Source organism: Malaclemys terrapin, chromosome 2 (genome assembly GCF_027887155.1).
Source record: "Malaclemys terrapin pileata isolate rMalTer1 chromosome 2, rMalTer1.hap1, whole genome shotgun sequence".
Classification (NCBI taxonomy): Eukaryota; Metazoa; Chordata; order Testudines; family Emydidae; genus Malaclemys; species Malaclemys terrapin.
The window spans coordinates 284,087,651-284,103,824 of NC_071506.1; the positions used below are offsets into that span (position 1 = coordinate 284,087,651).

The 16,174-nt window shown below is 48.6% G+C and overlaps 1 protein-coding gene across 4 annotated transcripts in view; it reads right to left on the reverse strand.

Moving 5' to 3' along the window:
- Positions 1 to 224: 224 nt before the first annotated feature.
- LOC128830912 (KAT8 regulatory NSL complex subunit 1-like) overlaps positions 225 to 16,174 on the reverse strand; it is a 120,310-nt gene continuing 104,360 nt past the window's right edge. For all 4 annotated transcript variants that reach the window (XM_054016820.1, XM_054016818.1, XM_054016817.1 and 1 more), the window contains 4 exons: positions 15,584 to 15,638; positions 10,917 to 11,029; positions 3,144 to 3,369; positions 225 to 1,208 (listed from right to left, as the gene is read on the reverse strand). In XM_054016820.1, coding sequence (XP_053872795.1) covers positions 927 to 1,208; positions 3,144 to 3,369; positions 10,917 to 11,029; positions 15,584 to 15,638 — 676 coding nt within the window. In that variant the 3' untranslated portion in view covers positions 225 to 926. The remainder of the gene's footprint in view (positions 1,209 to 3,143; positions 3,370 to 10,916; positions 11,030 to 15,583; positions 15,639 to 16,174) is intronic.

Below are 16,174 nucleotides of genomic sequence, written 5' to 3' on the forward strand. Positions count from 1 at the left end.
CTTCCTACCATCTGATAGTTGAGAGCTGTACCCCCCCTCTGTACAATGGATCTATGGTATTTTCTTTCCCCAGTAGTTTTGCTTTACAGAGGTTTGCCAGCTGAGATCCATGATAGAGAACAATTGAGAAAAAACTGTGAACAAGTTAGAGATTGATCTCCATCCATCCTGTCAGTTTCATTACAGTGAGAATATATACTAAATAAATGAAAACATCCACAGCATGAAAATGATTTGTAGTTTATTTGAAGGCAATTGATACAAACATCATTTGTGCAAGGCCTAGGGAACCTGGTTTTCACATACTCTCAAGAAAGGATTTGTTTTCATAGCTGCATTTAAAAATAAAAGCCATGCAGCACCATTAGACTTCCCCATACCTTTTCAGATGTTTATCAGTTGATCTCTTGGAAATCTGTTCCTATTCCTGCTCCACCATGACACACTCGACAAAAAGCCACTGAAGACTGGATGTGCAGCCAGGGGGCACCCTTTCAAGATAGAGATGTTTGAATATTGAACAATTAAAGTTAGAACAGCCAATTTAGTTTCCTCTTTATTGTTTGATTTTCATTATTTTGTTTTGTTTTTTAACCCACCATCTCTCTCTGCATTATCCTGGGCTGCTGCAACTGTCGCAGCACCTAACCTTCTTGCCAGCAGGGCAATTGATCCCTTTTCTCCAGAGTAAACCAGTTGTTTTTTCTGGACAGCACTGTCCTCTCAGAGGTCCAGCACCTTATTTCTGCAGTGTGCCCAACTCTTCCCAATCGGGGGACGTGGGAGCCCAAAATCTGCTTCTGAATCTAGGTCTCAGGCATGGCAGCACCATTCACTGCCAGTGCTCCTCTGAACCAGCTCATCAGCCAAGCTTTTGATTCTGAAATAAACTATGTGCCTAACAACACATCACATAAATCAGGTGTTCATCTGTTGTTGAACAGCCTTCCTGGGAAGCATTGTTGGTCTGTGAACACCTCCAAGCTTCTATTGCCCTCTGTTTGCAGGTCCATATCTGAAACACATGGCTCCCTGGAGTTAGATATGCCAGAGTCTATACTGTTAGTCCTGATACCCTGCTTGTTGCTAGAGTCCCACTGTTGAAAGTCTCCTGACTGCTTGCATCCATCTTCACTTGGCTGTTCCAGAAGAGCTTGGTATGCTGTGTCTGAAAGAGGAAATGTACGTGGTTCCCAAGGTCGTACACTCTGTGGGGGAGAGAGAAGAGAGAAAGAAGGATTGGTACAGAAAACCCAGATTTCAGAGTGGTAGCCGTGTTAGTCTGTATCAGCAAAAAGAACGAGTACTTGTGGCACCTTAGAGACAAACAAATTTATTTCTTAGTGTCTAAGGTGCCACAAGTACTCCTCGTTCTTTTTTCTTAAAAAAAAAAAAAAACAAAAAAACCAAAAAACAAAACAAAAACAACCAACCAGAGTTAGCCTGTTATAGGACATGACAATATTCATTCTCCCTACATCCCTAAAGAGACCTCACGCTTCAATTTAAACCTCAAGCTCTTCTCTCTGGAACAGGGTGCTGAAGTAATGCAGACAGTTTCAATAAGCAATAGAAGTTATGCAGCACAGAACTGCGATACGCGAGCTCGCATTTATATTCTTAGTCCCAGCTAATCATTTTTCTGTTGGGATCAAGACTACTACCCTCCTGGCTCCTTACCTCCTTGATCTTTGAGGAAGTTCTTCCACAACCCAGTGACTTCAAAAGACATTTAAAAAGTAAAGTTAGTGCCTGTACTCAGAACAGGTCTGGCACAGAAAGCAGCAATGAGATTCTTCAATCTCAGGTGCCTGACCTGGAAGGATCATCTCTCAGGGTGAGAGGGGAGTTCAGTCCCTATGGTACACTCAGTCATAGACGCCAACTCACGGGTGCTCCAGCCCTGGAGCATCCACAGGAAGGAGAAAAAAAAAAGGGTTCTCAGCTCCCACCAGCTACAGCTGTTCCCCACCACTGCTAAACAGCTGATGGGGCAGCACAGCCACCAAACAGCTGTTTCGAGGCATGGGGAAGGATTTGGGGGAGGGTAGAGAGCAGGAGGGTGGGTGAGGGCCTCAGGCAGGGGGTGGAGTGGGCGGAGCGAGGGCGAACCCTGGGGGAGTGGGCGGAGCAAGGGCAAGAAGAGGCAGAGCAAAGGCAGGGCCTTAGGGGAAGGGATGGAGTCTCGGGGCAAAGTGGGGGCTAAGCACCGCCAGGGAAAAGGAAAAGTCGGCACCTGTGCACTCAGTCCTTGATCTTTCTACAGAAACTGCTAACAGGGGTGGAGAATCGATGAAGTGGCTTGTAGGGTGGATACCTGCCCAATGAGAATGGGCTGCAGGGCCAATCATTTCACAAAGGCCACTTAATTTTATCAAACAGGACAAGTCACTTAGCTTTCAGTCACTATGATTTAGAATGGATTTAAATTGGTGGCCTAGAAGTGGGATAGCTTTTTATTCCATTCCCAATCCCTTGACCAACATAACTCTGGAGACACTTAAACTGAGCAATTCAGTGACAGTGGATCACAAACTAACTCTGATCTTGAGTGTTAAAAAAAAAAATCTTAACTTAGCACTAAGTTTAGGTTTATTTCAGGTAGCAGAACATGCAGACTGCTGTGTTACAAAGGGACATATGTACTGGAAAGAAGTGAGCACATCTGTGGCTAGCCATGCGCATCCCTGTGCGTCTCAAAATCATGACACATTGTTTCATTGCTACCACTTTGGAGTAGTTTCTTTATAGAGGTCCTCATGTTTGTGTTTTGGTCTACATTCAAATAGGTCTTTTAAACTGAAAATAATTTTAAAGTTTTCCAATATTGTTGTAGCCATGTTGGTCTTACCATAAGAGACAAGGTAATATCTTTTACTGGACAACCGTCTGTTGCTTGAAAGAGACAAGCTTTCAAACTCCACAAGCCTGAAGAAGAGCTCACTGGAGTTCAAAAGTTTGTCTCTTTCACTAACAGAAGTTGGTCCAATAAAAGATATTACCTCACCCACTTATCTCTCTCAAGAACTTTTAAAGCAGTTGTGAAGAATTCTCATTCTCATTGAGTCCAAGATGACAAACGTTTCATGCTCTCAGCCCTGAATATACGTAAGTACAGTAGAAAGGAAATAAATGTCCCTCACCTGTATTACTTCATTTAGTATTTCTGGGGAGAGTCTGGTGTCCTCAGTGCAGGACAGCGGCACTCTAGTCCTGTTCTTTATAGAGAGGGGGTGCAGAATGTTAAAAGGCTCAGGGCTGTGAGATCCCAAAGAAGGGTGCATATAGAGAAAGTCATTAAGGCAATTAAATCCAGGATCTGGAGATGCTGGTTGAAGTGTCCATCGACCATCTGTTTTGTTGGAGGACCTAAATAAAAACAACAAAGTTATTTAAGGGCCAATGCTGACACAACAACAAATGGATATATACTGGCCATCAATAAGTTTTGGCTTGAAATCAGACAAAAGTTTCTAACCAGCAGAGGAGTGAAGTTCTGAAACAGCCTACCTAAAGGAGTAGCGGGGGCAAAAAGCCTAACTTTTGTTTTATGAGTGAGTTTGATTATTTTAATGGAGGGGATGAAATGATTGGCTAAATGGCATATGGCCCATCCACGACTGCTACCAGCAAATTATCTCCAATGGCTAGAGATGGGACAATAGAGCGGGAGGGCTCTGAGTTACTACAGAGAATTCTTTCCTAGGTGAGTCTTGCCCACATGCTCAGGGTCTAACTGATCACCATATTTGGGGTCAGGAAGGAATTCTCCCCTCAGGTCAGATTGAGATTTTTTTCGCCTTCCTCTCCAGCATAGACATAGATGATTAGGGTTGGAAGAGACCTCAGGAGGCCATCTAGTCCAATCCCCTGCTCAAAGCAGGACCAACACCAACTAAATCATCCCAGCCAGGGCTTTTTGTCAAGCTGGGCCTTAAAAACCTCTATGGATAGAGATTCCACCACCTCCTTAGGTAACCCATTCCAGTGCTTCACCACCCTCCTGGTGAAATAGTGTTTCCTAATATCCAACCTAGACCTTCCCCACTGCAACTTGAGACCATTGCTCCTTATTCTGTCATCTGCCACCACTGAGAACAGCCGAGCTCCATCCTCTTTGGAACCCCCCTTCATGTAGTTGAAGGCTGCTATCAAATCCCCTCTCACTCTTCTTTTCTGCAGACTCAACAAGCCCACTTCCCTCAGCCTCTCCTTATAAGTGAAGTGCCCCAGCCCCCTGATCATTTTTGTTGCCCTCTGCTGGACTCTTTCCAATTTGTCCACATCCTTTCTGTACTGGGAGGGCCAAAACTGGACACAATACTCCAGATGTGGCCTCACCAGTGCCAAATAGAGGGGAATAATCACTTCCCTCAAGCTTTTTCTTCTTCTTCCAGTGCTTGCTCATGTCCATTCTATATTAGGCAACAGAGGGTCCTGTGGCACCTTTGAGACTAACAAAAGTACTGGGAGCATAAGCTTTTGTGGGTAAGAACCTCACTTCTTCAGATGCAAGAAGTGAGGTTCTTACCCACGAAAGCTTATGCTCCCAGTACTTTTGTTAGTCTCAAAGGTGCCACAGGACCCTCTGTTGCTTTTTACAGATTCAGACTAACACGGCTACCCCTCGGATACTTCATTCTATATTAGGTGACTCCTAAGCAAAAGCCCTGGAGGTGGGTAGGAGTTCACAGATGTGTAGATTGCAACACAGCTCTGCGGAACCCAGCATCATCCCTGCCTTGCTGAGTGATGGCATAATGGGTCACGAACGTATGGACGGAGGACCACATTGCCGCTCTAGAGATGTCCTGTATAGGGATGTGTGCCAGGAAGGCCGCCAAAAACGCCTGTGCTCTAGTCGAGTGAGTTCTGACAATCGGCAGCGGTGGAACCCCCGCCAGCTCATAACAGGTCCTAATGCATGAGATAATCCAATTGGAAATCCTCTGCGATGACACCAGAAGGCCCTTCTCATCCTATCCGCTGTAGCGATGAAGAACTGAATTGGTTTACGGAAAGGCTTGGTACGTTCTAAGTAAAAAGCCAAGGCCCTTTGGATGTCCAGCGTGCGAAGATGCCTCTCTTCACTAGTCTTGTGTGGTTTTGGACAGAACACTGGGAGGAAAATGTGCTGGTTCATATTGAAGGTGGACACTAATATGAAGACTGGGTGGGGCCGCAGCTGAACCTTGTCTTTGTAGAAGACTGTGTACGGCGGTTCTGAGGTCAAGGCTTTAATTTCAGAGACTTGTCTCACCGATGTCACCTCCATCAGGAATGTGACCTTCCATGACAGATGGGAAAGGGAACAGGAACCCAGCGGCTGAAAGGGTGGGCCTGTGAGCCTAGAGAGGACCAAGTTAAGATCCCATTGTGGGACAGGAGTCCGGACCTGCAGGAAGAATCTCTCGAGCCCTCTCAAGAATCTGACAGTCATGTCATGGGAAAACACCGTCTGTCCTTGGATCGGCAGGTGAAAAGCAGAGATGGCCACGAGATGCACTCTAACAGAAGAGTGTGCCAGGCCTTGGTTCCTCAAATGAAGCAGGTAGTCTAGGATAGCCTGTATGGAAGATCACGAAGGAGAGAGGCCACACTTGGAGGCCCAGTGGAAAACCCTCATCCCCTTGGTCAGGTAGGTCAGTCTAGTTGAGGGCTTCCTACTTCCGAGGAGGACCTGTTGGACCTGCTCTAAACAGGTCCGCTCCTCCAGGTTCAGTCATGCAGCATCCACGCCGAGAGGTTGGGGTGTATCAGCCAACCATGGTCCTGTGACAGAAGGTCCGGTCGGTTGGGCAGGGGCCAGGGAGGGGCCACTGATAGGTTCATGAGTGTGCCGAACCAGTGCTGGCAAGGCCACGCTGGGACACTCATGATAACCCGCACCCTGTCTCTCTCGATCTTTGCCAGGACCTTGGTGATGAGAAGGATCGGAGGGAATGCATACATCACGCCCCCTGACCAAGACAGGAGAAAGGCATCGCCCAGACCTTGCCAAGAGCAAAACTGATGACATTTTCTGTTTTGCCTGGTGGTGAACAGGTCCATTTGGGGAGTTCCCCACCTCTGGAAGACCATGTAGACTAAATCCTGGTGGAGCAACCACTCGCGGTGAGAGGAGAACCCCCTGCAGAGGTGATCTGCTAGCGTGTTCTTGATGCCAGGGAGGTGACAAGCCTCCAGGTGGATCTCATCGTTGACACAGAAGTTCCAGAGCCAGAGTGCCTCTTGGCAGAGAAGCGATGAGCATGCTCCCCCTTGCCTGTTGATGAAGACCATCGAGGCTGTGTTATCTGTCAGGACTCTCACCATCTTGCCTGACAGGTGAGGTAGGAAGATGCTGCATGCCAATCAAACCGCTCTTAGTTCTTTGACATTTATATGGAGCACCATCTCCCCCGAGGACCACATACCCGGGGTCTGGAGATCTCCAAGGTGCGCACCTCAGCCAAGGCATCTGACATCGACTCCATGGACTGGAAATAGGCAGTCATCAGCCACTGCTGTAGGGGCCGCATCCCAAGCCTGGCATGGTGGACAATGTATGTGCAAGCTGCCATGTGGCCCAGCATATGGGTGGCCCAGCCCAAGGAAATGCAGATACCTCTGTGATAAGGTCTGTCAAGGCCCAAAAGCTTTCTAGCGGCAGGAACGCTCTTGCGCAGGTTGAGTCGAGCACCGCTCCAATGAATTCTATCCTTTGCACTGGCATGAACGTGGACTTTTTGTCATTCACCAGTAGACCCAGGGAGTGGCAAGTGGCTTGCATCACCACAACATCCCTTTGCACCTGAGACCTGGAGCTGCCTTTGATGAGCCAGTCATCGAGGTACAGGTAGATCTGGATACCCCAGCGCCTGAGGTAAGTCGCCACCACCAACATGTACTTGGTAAACACTCTCGGTGCAGTCTCCAGGCCAAACGGGAGGATTGTAAATTGATAGTGGACCGATCTCACCGTGAAATGGAGAAAACGTCTGTGCCCTTAGAAGATCGCTATGTGAAAATATGCATCCTTTAAGTCAAGGGCGGCATTCCAGTCTCCTGGATCCAGGGAGGGGATGATAGAGGCCAGGGAGACGATGTGGAACTTCAGCTTCTTTAGGTACTTGTTGAGGTCTTGCAGGTCCAAAATGGGATGCAGACCGCCCTTGGCCTTTGGGATTAAAAAGTATCGTGAATACCCCCCCTCCCCGCCCCCAATCCTGTTCTCTAGAGGAACTTCCTCCACCGCCCCCATCTGCAGCAAACCTTGGACCTCCTGTGAAGGATCCCTGAAGCGGGGCGGGGATAAGAAGAAACTGAAGGGTATAGCCCTGCACCACTGTGTTCAGGACCCAACGGTCTGGGGTTATTGTGGTCCATGCAGGGAGGAAAAGGGAAAGGCGGTTGGAAAAAAACAGGAAAGATGGATCCGGGGAATGGTCTGGTAGGTCGCCCTCCGGCGCACCCTCAAAACGGTCACTTGGCCTTCTTGTGAGGCAGGTCCTGCTGAGGCTGGCTCCTTTGTCCCTGAGGCTGTTGCACTTTGAACTGCTTACATGCTGGGCCTGGGACGTACCACCCCAGCATTTTCAGGGTGGTACGGGAGTCCTTTAAACCATGCAGCTTGGTATCAGTCTGTTCTGCAAATAGGGCCTGGCCATTGAAGGGAAGCTCCTGCATCGACCGCTGAGCCTTGGTGGACAAGCCTGGGAGGAGCAGGCAGGAAGCTTGCCGCATGGAGATGGCAGAGGCCATGGTGTGGGCTGGAGTCCCCCGCATCAGAAGCCGCCTGGGGGGCTGCTCTGGCTGCTGTCGTGCCCTCCTCGAGGATTGTCCGGAATTCCTTCCTCGTGCCCTCCTCAAGCGAAGCCTGGAACTTGCCCATAGCCTGCCACATGTTGTAATCATAGCAGCCAAGGAGGGCCTGGTGATTGGCCACACTCAGTTGCAAGCTGGAAGACAATAAGTCTTACGCCCCAAAAGATCCAGCCTCCTTGAGTCTTTATTTTTGGGGGTAGCCCCTGGTTGGCCTTGCCTCTCTGTTGTTAACCGCCTCAACCACAAGGGACTTGGGGGCCGGGTGGGAGTATAGGTACTCACGCCCTTTTGTTTGCACAAAGTACTTGCATTTGACCCTTTTAGAGATGGGGGCAAGGAGGAGGGAGTCTGCCACAGGGCGGTGGCCATCTTTGATACCCCCTCATGAAGGAGTAAGGGCCACCCTGGCAGGGGCCAAGAAGCAGAGGACATCAAACAAGGAGTCCGAAGGTTCTTCCAACTCCTCAGCCTGGAGCCCCAGGTTAAATGCAACCCTCTTCAATAGTTCCTGGTGTGCCTTAGCGTCATCCTGAGGAACTGGGTGAGGCGGCTCCATGATAGCCTCGTCTGGCGATGACGAGGACGATGCCAGTACCGCAGGAACTTCCACGTTCATTGGTGGTCTAGCAGGCTGCTCCCCCGAGCCCTCCTGGATCTGTGGGGTCCTTCCCCCCCAAAGTCTCGGGCACTGGAGGGGGTCGGGATGCCGAGGCCGCAGGCCTGTCCGAGGCTCCCCACACCAATATCTGGGAAGGCTGGGTGAACTCCAAGGGGTTCCATGGCGCTGGCCATTGTGCCTAGGGCCATGGGACAGGTTTTGGTGCTGATGATGTAGGTGGCACTGCAGGAGCTGGAGGCTGTCCCACAGTTAGGGGGCCCTGCTCAGTGCCGGAGCAGTTGCTACCCAGTGACCAGGATCAGGTGGAGCGGTGGCTCTTATCCTGACTGGTGCTGGTCACTGCGCCTGGAGGCAGACCTGTCTGAGCGGGACGAATGCCTTGGCTGGGGCCTCGGGGACCGATGGCCTTCGGTGTATCGGTGTCGGAAACCCGGCGAACTACGCCTTATTCTTCCCAACTGGGATGTTGAGCAGGACCGGGAGCTATCACGCACCAGATGCCAGGAGGAACTCCCCAAACGTGGCGATCCCCGTCTCAGAGATCAACGACGGCAGTCTGGTGACCTCGACCCCTGGATATGTACCGAGCTCTTGGTGATGCGAGGGGTTGGTCTCTGTGCTCCTGTCTGGGGGCGCACGCCTCAGTGTGTCTGCACCATACTACCAGGGAGGTACACCTCGAATCTCGCAGTTTGTGCCCAAGGTCCGGGGATCAAAGAGGGCTCCATTGAGCCTGCCTATCTGAGGCGTGACGGCTTCAGGCAGGTGAGCGGTGGCAGAATGTTCCACGCGAAGGGGAATGGTGGTGCTGCTGAGGAGGGGACATGCGGAGATCCCAAGGCGGGTTTACCTCGAGACCTGGATACTGCCGGAGCTAGTGTGGGCAGTACCGGAAGCATCAGGATCTCCTGAACTGCCTGCAGGGCCTTGACAGCACTTGTAGCTGGCGGAGGCCTGTACCACTAACTGGAGTTGCAGGCAAAGCGTGGGATGGGCTGCGCCGCTCGGCTTGAGCTGGGGCCTGACTTCCCAAAGGAGGCGTTGAGCTGCCTGGCGTGGGTCTTGGCTCACCCCCAGCCATCTTTTCCCTTGAGGGAAGTAGGCGATCTTCCTCCTCCCCATCTTCTTCTGCTTCTTGGCCGGAGCCGTGGAAGGGGGCCGACGTTGCAGTGCTCGGTGCTGAGCTGGACCGCTGCTTTGGTGCCGGAGTGAGTGCTGACTGCATCAGGAGCACCTTTAAGTGACTGTCCTGCTCCTTTTTCATCCTAGGTTTGAATGACTTACAAAGACGTCACTTGTCGCTTATATGCCCTCGCCCAAGCACTGTAAGCAGCTACTATACGGATCATTGATGGGCATAGGCCGTTTGCAACCGGGCTTAAGGCCTGGGGACCGGGGGATGCCCCGTCCGAGTCCCATTCAGGAAAGAAAAGAAATTGAAATTAATGGAGATAGCCCATCTCCTAGAACTGGAAGGGACCTTGAAAGGTCATTGAATCCAGCCCCCTGCCTTCACTAGCAGGACCAAGTACTGATTTTGCCCCAGATCCCCAAGTGGCCCCCTCAAGGATTGAACTCACAACCCTGGGTTTAGCAGGCCAATGCTCAAACCACTGAGCTATCCCTCCCCCGCAACTAACGAAGAGTTCAAGAACTATTACTAAGAGTAACTAATTCAACTATTAACTATATACAATTATATTACAGGTTTTCAAGGTTCGCAAGAACAGAGAACGAAACAATGCTAGCCGAAGCAGATGATGTTCCAGCAGGGGCCACTCCAGAGAGTGTCTGAGCCGGTCCCCTATGGATACTGCTGAGGGAAAAACTTCTGACACCGGTGCATGTGGCGAGCGCACACACGTAATATGGAATAGAAATGAGCAAGCACTCGAAGAAGAACCCCAAGCTCTAGCTCTCTCTCTTTCACCTAAGTTGACAAAGGAACCAGCCTTTTTATTTTCGGGGAAGGTCCAACTTGAGAATTTGGTCAGCCTTATTGCTGGGAACATGTTGTAAGGATTTTACCTTGTACCAAATCTAGCTTGTTAAATTTTAGCTACTAGAAAACATTTTGTCTTTATTTCTCTTGTAGCCATTTCTGACATTAATACCTGGTACCTGAATCCACTTAAAATCTTATCTTCTTTTGTTAATAATCTTGTTTTATTTTTTAATCTAACCAATCCAGTGCGGTGTTTAAACTGAACTGTTTGCTAACAGTTCAAGAAGCAGATTGTTGAATGTTAACCCTTTACAGGGACAATGGATCTTTAATACCTGAACTGTCCAGGAGAGAGCTGGTCAGTGTAAAACACATGTTGTAGCTCCCAACGTGGGCTACTCACAACAACACAACCCCCCACTGGTCTGGAGTGCAACCCAAAATGTGACAACCCCAAAGCAGGATCTCTGTATAGTTTAACATGAAGAGGAAATAAAGATTCTTGCTTCCATGCCTTGCTACGTAGTGCTAATGAGAAATTGATACCTGTTTCCTCGCTTGTGGGAAACAGCTGCTGCCCACGAATCCCATCGGGCTCGTTCAAGCTCCTCATACTTGGTGTGATGGTTCAAATAGGTCTCATCAGAAGTGTCTTCCAACTAGGAAAAAGAACAAAGCTAGTTTTCCCTCTAATATTCAAAAGATGACATTCTGTCTTCAGGGTGACACTACTATTTGGTCAAGTACAAAGTAGCAGAAACTCTGTGATTCTGTACCACAGAACTCAGCAGATAACAATGCCTATTGGACAATACTGGAGAAACCACAGTCTGTTTTGCCCCCGAGTTCCTTAAAAAAAAAAAAAAAAAAAAAAAAAAAAAAAAGGTTTCCAAATGGAAGTCAATTCATATAGGATCAAGTTAACAAGGATTTAATCTTTGGTTCAGGTTTGGCTGGTCAAAAATCACACAATCTACCTATTAATTTATATAATTGGATTCAGAATGCTGGAAGATCAGACAGCTGTTCATGCTGTTAAGAGTGAGTGTGAGTGTCCCACTAGAACAACTCAACATGAATTCTCTTACTGAATAAGCCCACTGTGATGGGAGTTGAGACTTTGAGCAATACCATACAATCACATCATCTGTGGTTGCTCAGGTTGGTGAGATCTTCCCTTAACTGGGGAATTGGAACCACTGTTTAGAATCACTAACCCAGTCATACTTTTCATGAGCCGCTGAATTTGAAGTTTATGAATCAGAGTATTGTCTGGATTCTCTGAGACAGACAAAGCCTCTATTATATAGATCATGTGAACGGATGCCAAGAACATTAAAGCACCACTCAAGGGTTTGCTGTGGCTGCTGCTTGTAGAGAGGGATGACCCAAGAAATGCTTTTTCATAACAGCTGATGCAGATGTCAGGGAGCCAATTGCAGCATAGTCAATCTCCTACCAACAGAATGAGCATAGCTGATCCTGGCAGGGGCTGTCCGATTGCACTTCCTGATTGGTGGAGGGGCGGGGCTAAGTTACTACTTGACCCAGCAGCAGCCAGAGCTTGATGGCTGCTCAATGCATCCCACACTGCAGCTGTGTTTGATCATGTTTCCCCAGTGCCTGCTCCTGCACCCTTCCAGCCTGTGCCTGCTCTTGTGACAGCTCCAGTTCCTGCTTTGTTCACCTGTTCCTGCCCAGCCTGCTCTTGTGCCTGCCCCTCTCTATCCGTGGCTCCGCTTCCTGACCATGACTTCAGTTCACCTACTGGCTCTGGTATTCGGCTTCTGATCCCTGGCTCTGACTTCGGCTTTGCTCTTGACTATGCCCCTGGACGTCCCATGACTCAGATTCTCCGCTCAGCTCTAACCTCCAGACTTGGCCACTCCCATGGCTCCAACCACTAAGACCAACTGCTAACCTCCCAGTCCTGTTCCTGACAGATTGAGCAGCCTGCAAGAGAAAGACTGAAGAGGAGGTTCTTCTGTGAGGTTGACCCCCATTAAGGTCTCTGTCATCCTCACAGAGGTAATGGGCAACTTGCAGAAGCTACAGACCCAAATCATGGCCCTGCAGGCACAGGTCTCATTATCCAGGGCTCAGGTACTTCAGGAACTGAAAATTCTGCTGCTAGCCCAATTTGACAGTGACTGTGGGAAATTTTGCAACTTCCTGAATCAGTGCTGCCTCCTGTTCATGTGATGACCTCTGTCACGTCCCACTGACCAGTCCTGATTTAGGCTCATCAGCCTGTTAAACTGGGAAGGCCCTGGCCTGGAAGTCCCTCTCCAGGAGACTTTCAGCCCCTTGCTAGGGCAGCTTGAGTAATTCCATGAAGACATGGCAGTTGTTTCGATAACCTGAATTGTAGCTGCTCTGCCAAGGGTGCTTTGGCTCCTACGCTAGCGAACAGACCATTCGCCAAATTCACCATGGAATTCTGGCACTTAGTGGCTGAAACTAGATGGAATGAAGCAGTGCAGCACAGCACTACCATTTCCGGCATGGCTTGAATGAAGAAATCAAGGACAAGCTGGTGCGGGTAGAGCCACTGTCTGACCTAAATGCTCTGGTCAAGTTGTGCATCAGCATTGAGGATCACCTGGCCAAATGTCAACTAGAAAGGGAGTTCAATTTTCTTCAGCCTGTGGGTGTAGAAATTCGACAAGGACAAATATGCTGTGCTGAACACCACTCCCCAAAACACTGTGCTATGACCATCTAATTCTGTTGGTGGAACAACAGCCCAGGATTTACCATCTCTTATTCGGGCTCTACTCCCAAAAGACCTGCAAGCAGCCAAACTTGGTGAGACCCTTGATACCTCCAATGCACCATTCAGCTTAGGCTTCCATTTGCACAATGGTCCACTATATCTTAGCAAGCACTTTTACATTCTAGTATCAGAGGGGTAGCTGTGTTAGTCTGAATCTGTAAAAAGCAACAGAGGGTCCTGTGGCACCTTTAAGACTAACAGAAGTATTGGAGAATAAGCTTTCGTGGGTGAATGCCCACTTCATCAGACGCAATCTGATGAAGTGGGCATTCACCCACAAAAGCTTATGCTCCAATATTTCTGTTAGTCTTAAAGGTGCCACAGGACCCTCTGTTGCTTTTTACATTCTAGATGATCAGCCCAGACTCAAAGTGTTAAGAATGTGCCCTGACACCGTAGGTGCTGGCCATTTTGGACACCATAAGACTCAGGACTTGGAGGAACAGAGTTTCTGGTGGCCAAGGGTGAGTATTGATGTGAAGAAATACATTGACTTTTCTGATCTAAGCTTTCAAAGCAAGGGCCAACGTGTTAAGATGCTTGATTACTCCAGCTTCTGCCACCCAACCTCAGTGCTGGTCCATGGTCGCAAAGAACTTCTTGTAGAGCTTCTTTTCTCCCACGGTTGCACCGTCATCCTGGAAACCATTATCTGTTCATGAAGATGATGCGTTTTATTTCTTTCTGCTCTCCCCACAACACTCACGAAACAGTCTGCATTTGCTTAAACCATGTTTTTTGGCTCCATGGACTGCCAGTTGGAATAGTGTCTGATTGGGGTCCACAGTTCACTTCCTGGTTCTGGCATGAACTCTATAAAATCCTAGGAATTGAACTCTTCATCTTCTCAGCCTACCACCCATAGATCAACGGGCAGATGGAGCAGGTACATCAAATCCTCAAGCAATATTTTTGATGCTTCCTTAACTATCGCCAAGATAACTGGTCACTCCTGCCATACACTGAATTCGCTTACAATACCTCTGTCTATGCCTCCATCCACAACAGTCCATTTTTTGGCCAATTACAGCTTTCACTCTCATTTCTCTCTAGCTGCCTCTGCAGACTCAAATTCTTGTTGAGACAGACCTTGTTACCCACCTTCACAAAGTTCACCAGGAACTTATGGAGCATCTGGAAGCCACCAAGAAAACTTACAAACACCATGCTGACCAAGATCACCAAGTTGCACATCTACTAAGAGTGGGTAATAAGGTCTGGCTGTCTGCTAAACATCTCAAATCCTCCTACCCACCTGCCAAATAAGATCATCAATACTTGCGTCCGTTCAAGATCGCTGAACAAGTCAACCCGACTCCAGCTGCCTAAAACTGTGAAAGTCTGTCCAGTTTTTCACATATCCTTCCTGAAGCCCTACACAACAAAATCCCGCTCTGCTTCATGGCCCACTCCCATGGAGGTTCAGGATCAAGAAGGATATGAAGGGCAAGAAATCCTGGATTCTAAATGAATCCGAGGTCTATTTTACAACCTGGTGGACTAAGAGGGTTATGGTCCAGAAGAGTGTTCTTGGGAATCAGAAGGGACTGTCTATGCTCTGGAGCTCAAACGCTTTTCACCAGAACCTATTAAAACTGGGTCATAAGACCCCTAGAAGGCACCCTTGAGGGTTGGGGGCATTTGCTGTCAAGGGAGCCAGCCGCAAAAGGGTCTCCTAGTAACACACTGGGCATAGCTGATCCTGGCAGGGGCTACCTAATTGACTACTTCCTGATTGGTGAAGGGGTAGGGCTAAGCTACTACCTGACCCAGAAAAAGCCAGAACTCATGGGCTGCTCAATGCATCCCACTCAACAGCTGCACTTGATCCTGCTTCCTGTATAATGTACCTGCTGCTACTCCTAATCTGCTTTTGTGCCTGCTCCAGTTTCTGCTTCCTGTACCTGTTTCTGCTCCCATTCAGCCCGTACCTGCTCCTGCCCAGCCTGCTCTTGTACTTGCTCCAGGTTCCTACCCTACTCTGTCCCTGACATCCCTGGCTCTGACCCCTGGCTTCCGTTCCCAACTACATCTCTGGCTCACCCATTGTTTCTGGCCTCAACTATGCACCTGGGTGTCCTGGGGTCCTGATTCGTGGCTCAGCTCTAACCTCCAGGCCTGGCCACCCCCATGGCTTGGACCAGTAGGCATGACCGCCCACGTCCTGAATGTGTTCCTGACAGAGACACGCTTTGACCCTCACGCATGTACTGGCAATTCAATGATTAAGCTGCGTGCTTTGGCTGGACAACATTTACTACAGACTTTGCTTAATAAAGCCTGCAGGCTTAGCAGTTTACACTCAATCTTTACTTCTTCTAATAATACAAAATGCCAATCAGACTTTTTCAGGATGGCTGTTGCTTCTAAAGACATTTATCATTTGTCAGTAGTGCTTGAGACCAGAAACAGTGTGACAAAGTAGATTTTGTCTCACCTCAGAGTCCATATGATCCAATGGCTCCACATCTTTGGGCTCTACCACTCTCCAGCTGCAGGAAAGAACACTCAATGTCAGAACAATTCTGCACTCGCTGCCATGTCACCCTCTTGGCTAAGACCCAGAGCCAAGACCTGGCTTCATAGTTACTTCCCCATAGCTACTGGACACTAGCCCAAAGGTGATTAGCTTTACTGACAAAGCTTCCTAGTACAGACATACACACAAACAAGCACACCACTTATCTTGCAGAGCTCCTAGAAGCCACAGATTTAGATTTATCATGTATGCACCAGCCAGCGATATGACAACAGAAGGCTGATAATTTCAATCTCATTGGACTCTGTTTTGACAGGCTTTGAGGGAAGGCAAAAATGGTAGAGCTCATGGAAGTGAACAATGAACAACTGTGGAACTAATGACCATCTCATCAACCATGACCAATCAATCACTTTATCTCCCTTTTACATAAAAGACTTGTCTGTATTTTGTCTACTTAGACTGCAAAGGGCAGAGACCTCTCACTACAAGTTGGAAGTACACTGAACACTGGATGCTGAATAAATAATAGTAATCAGAACCAGGAAA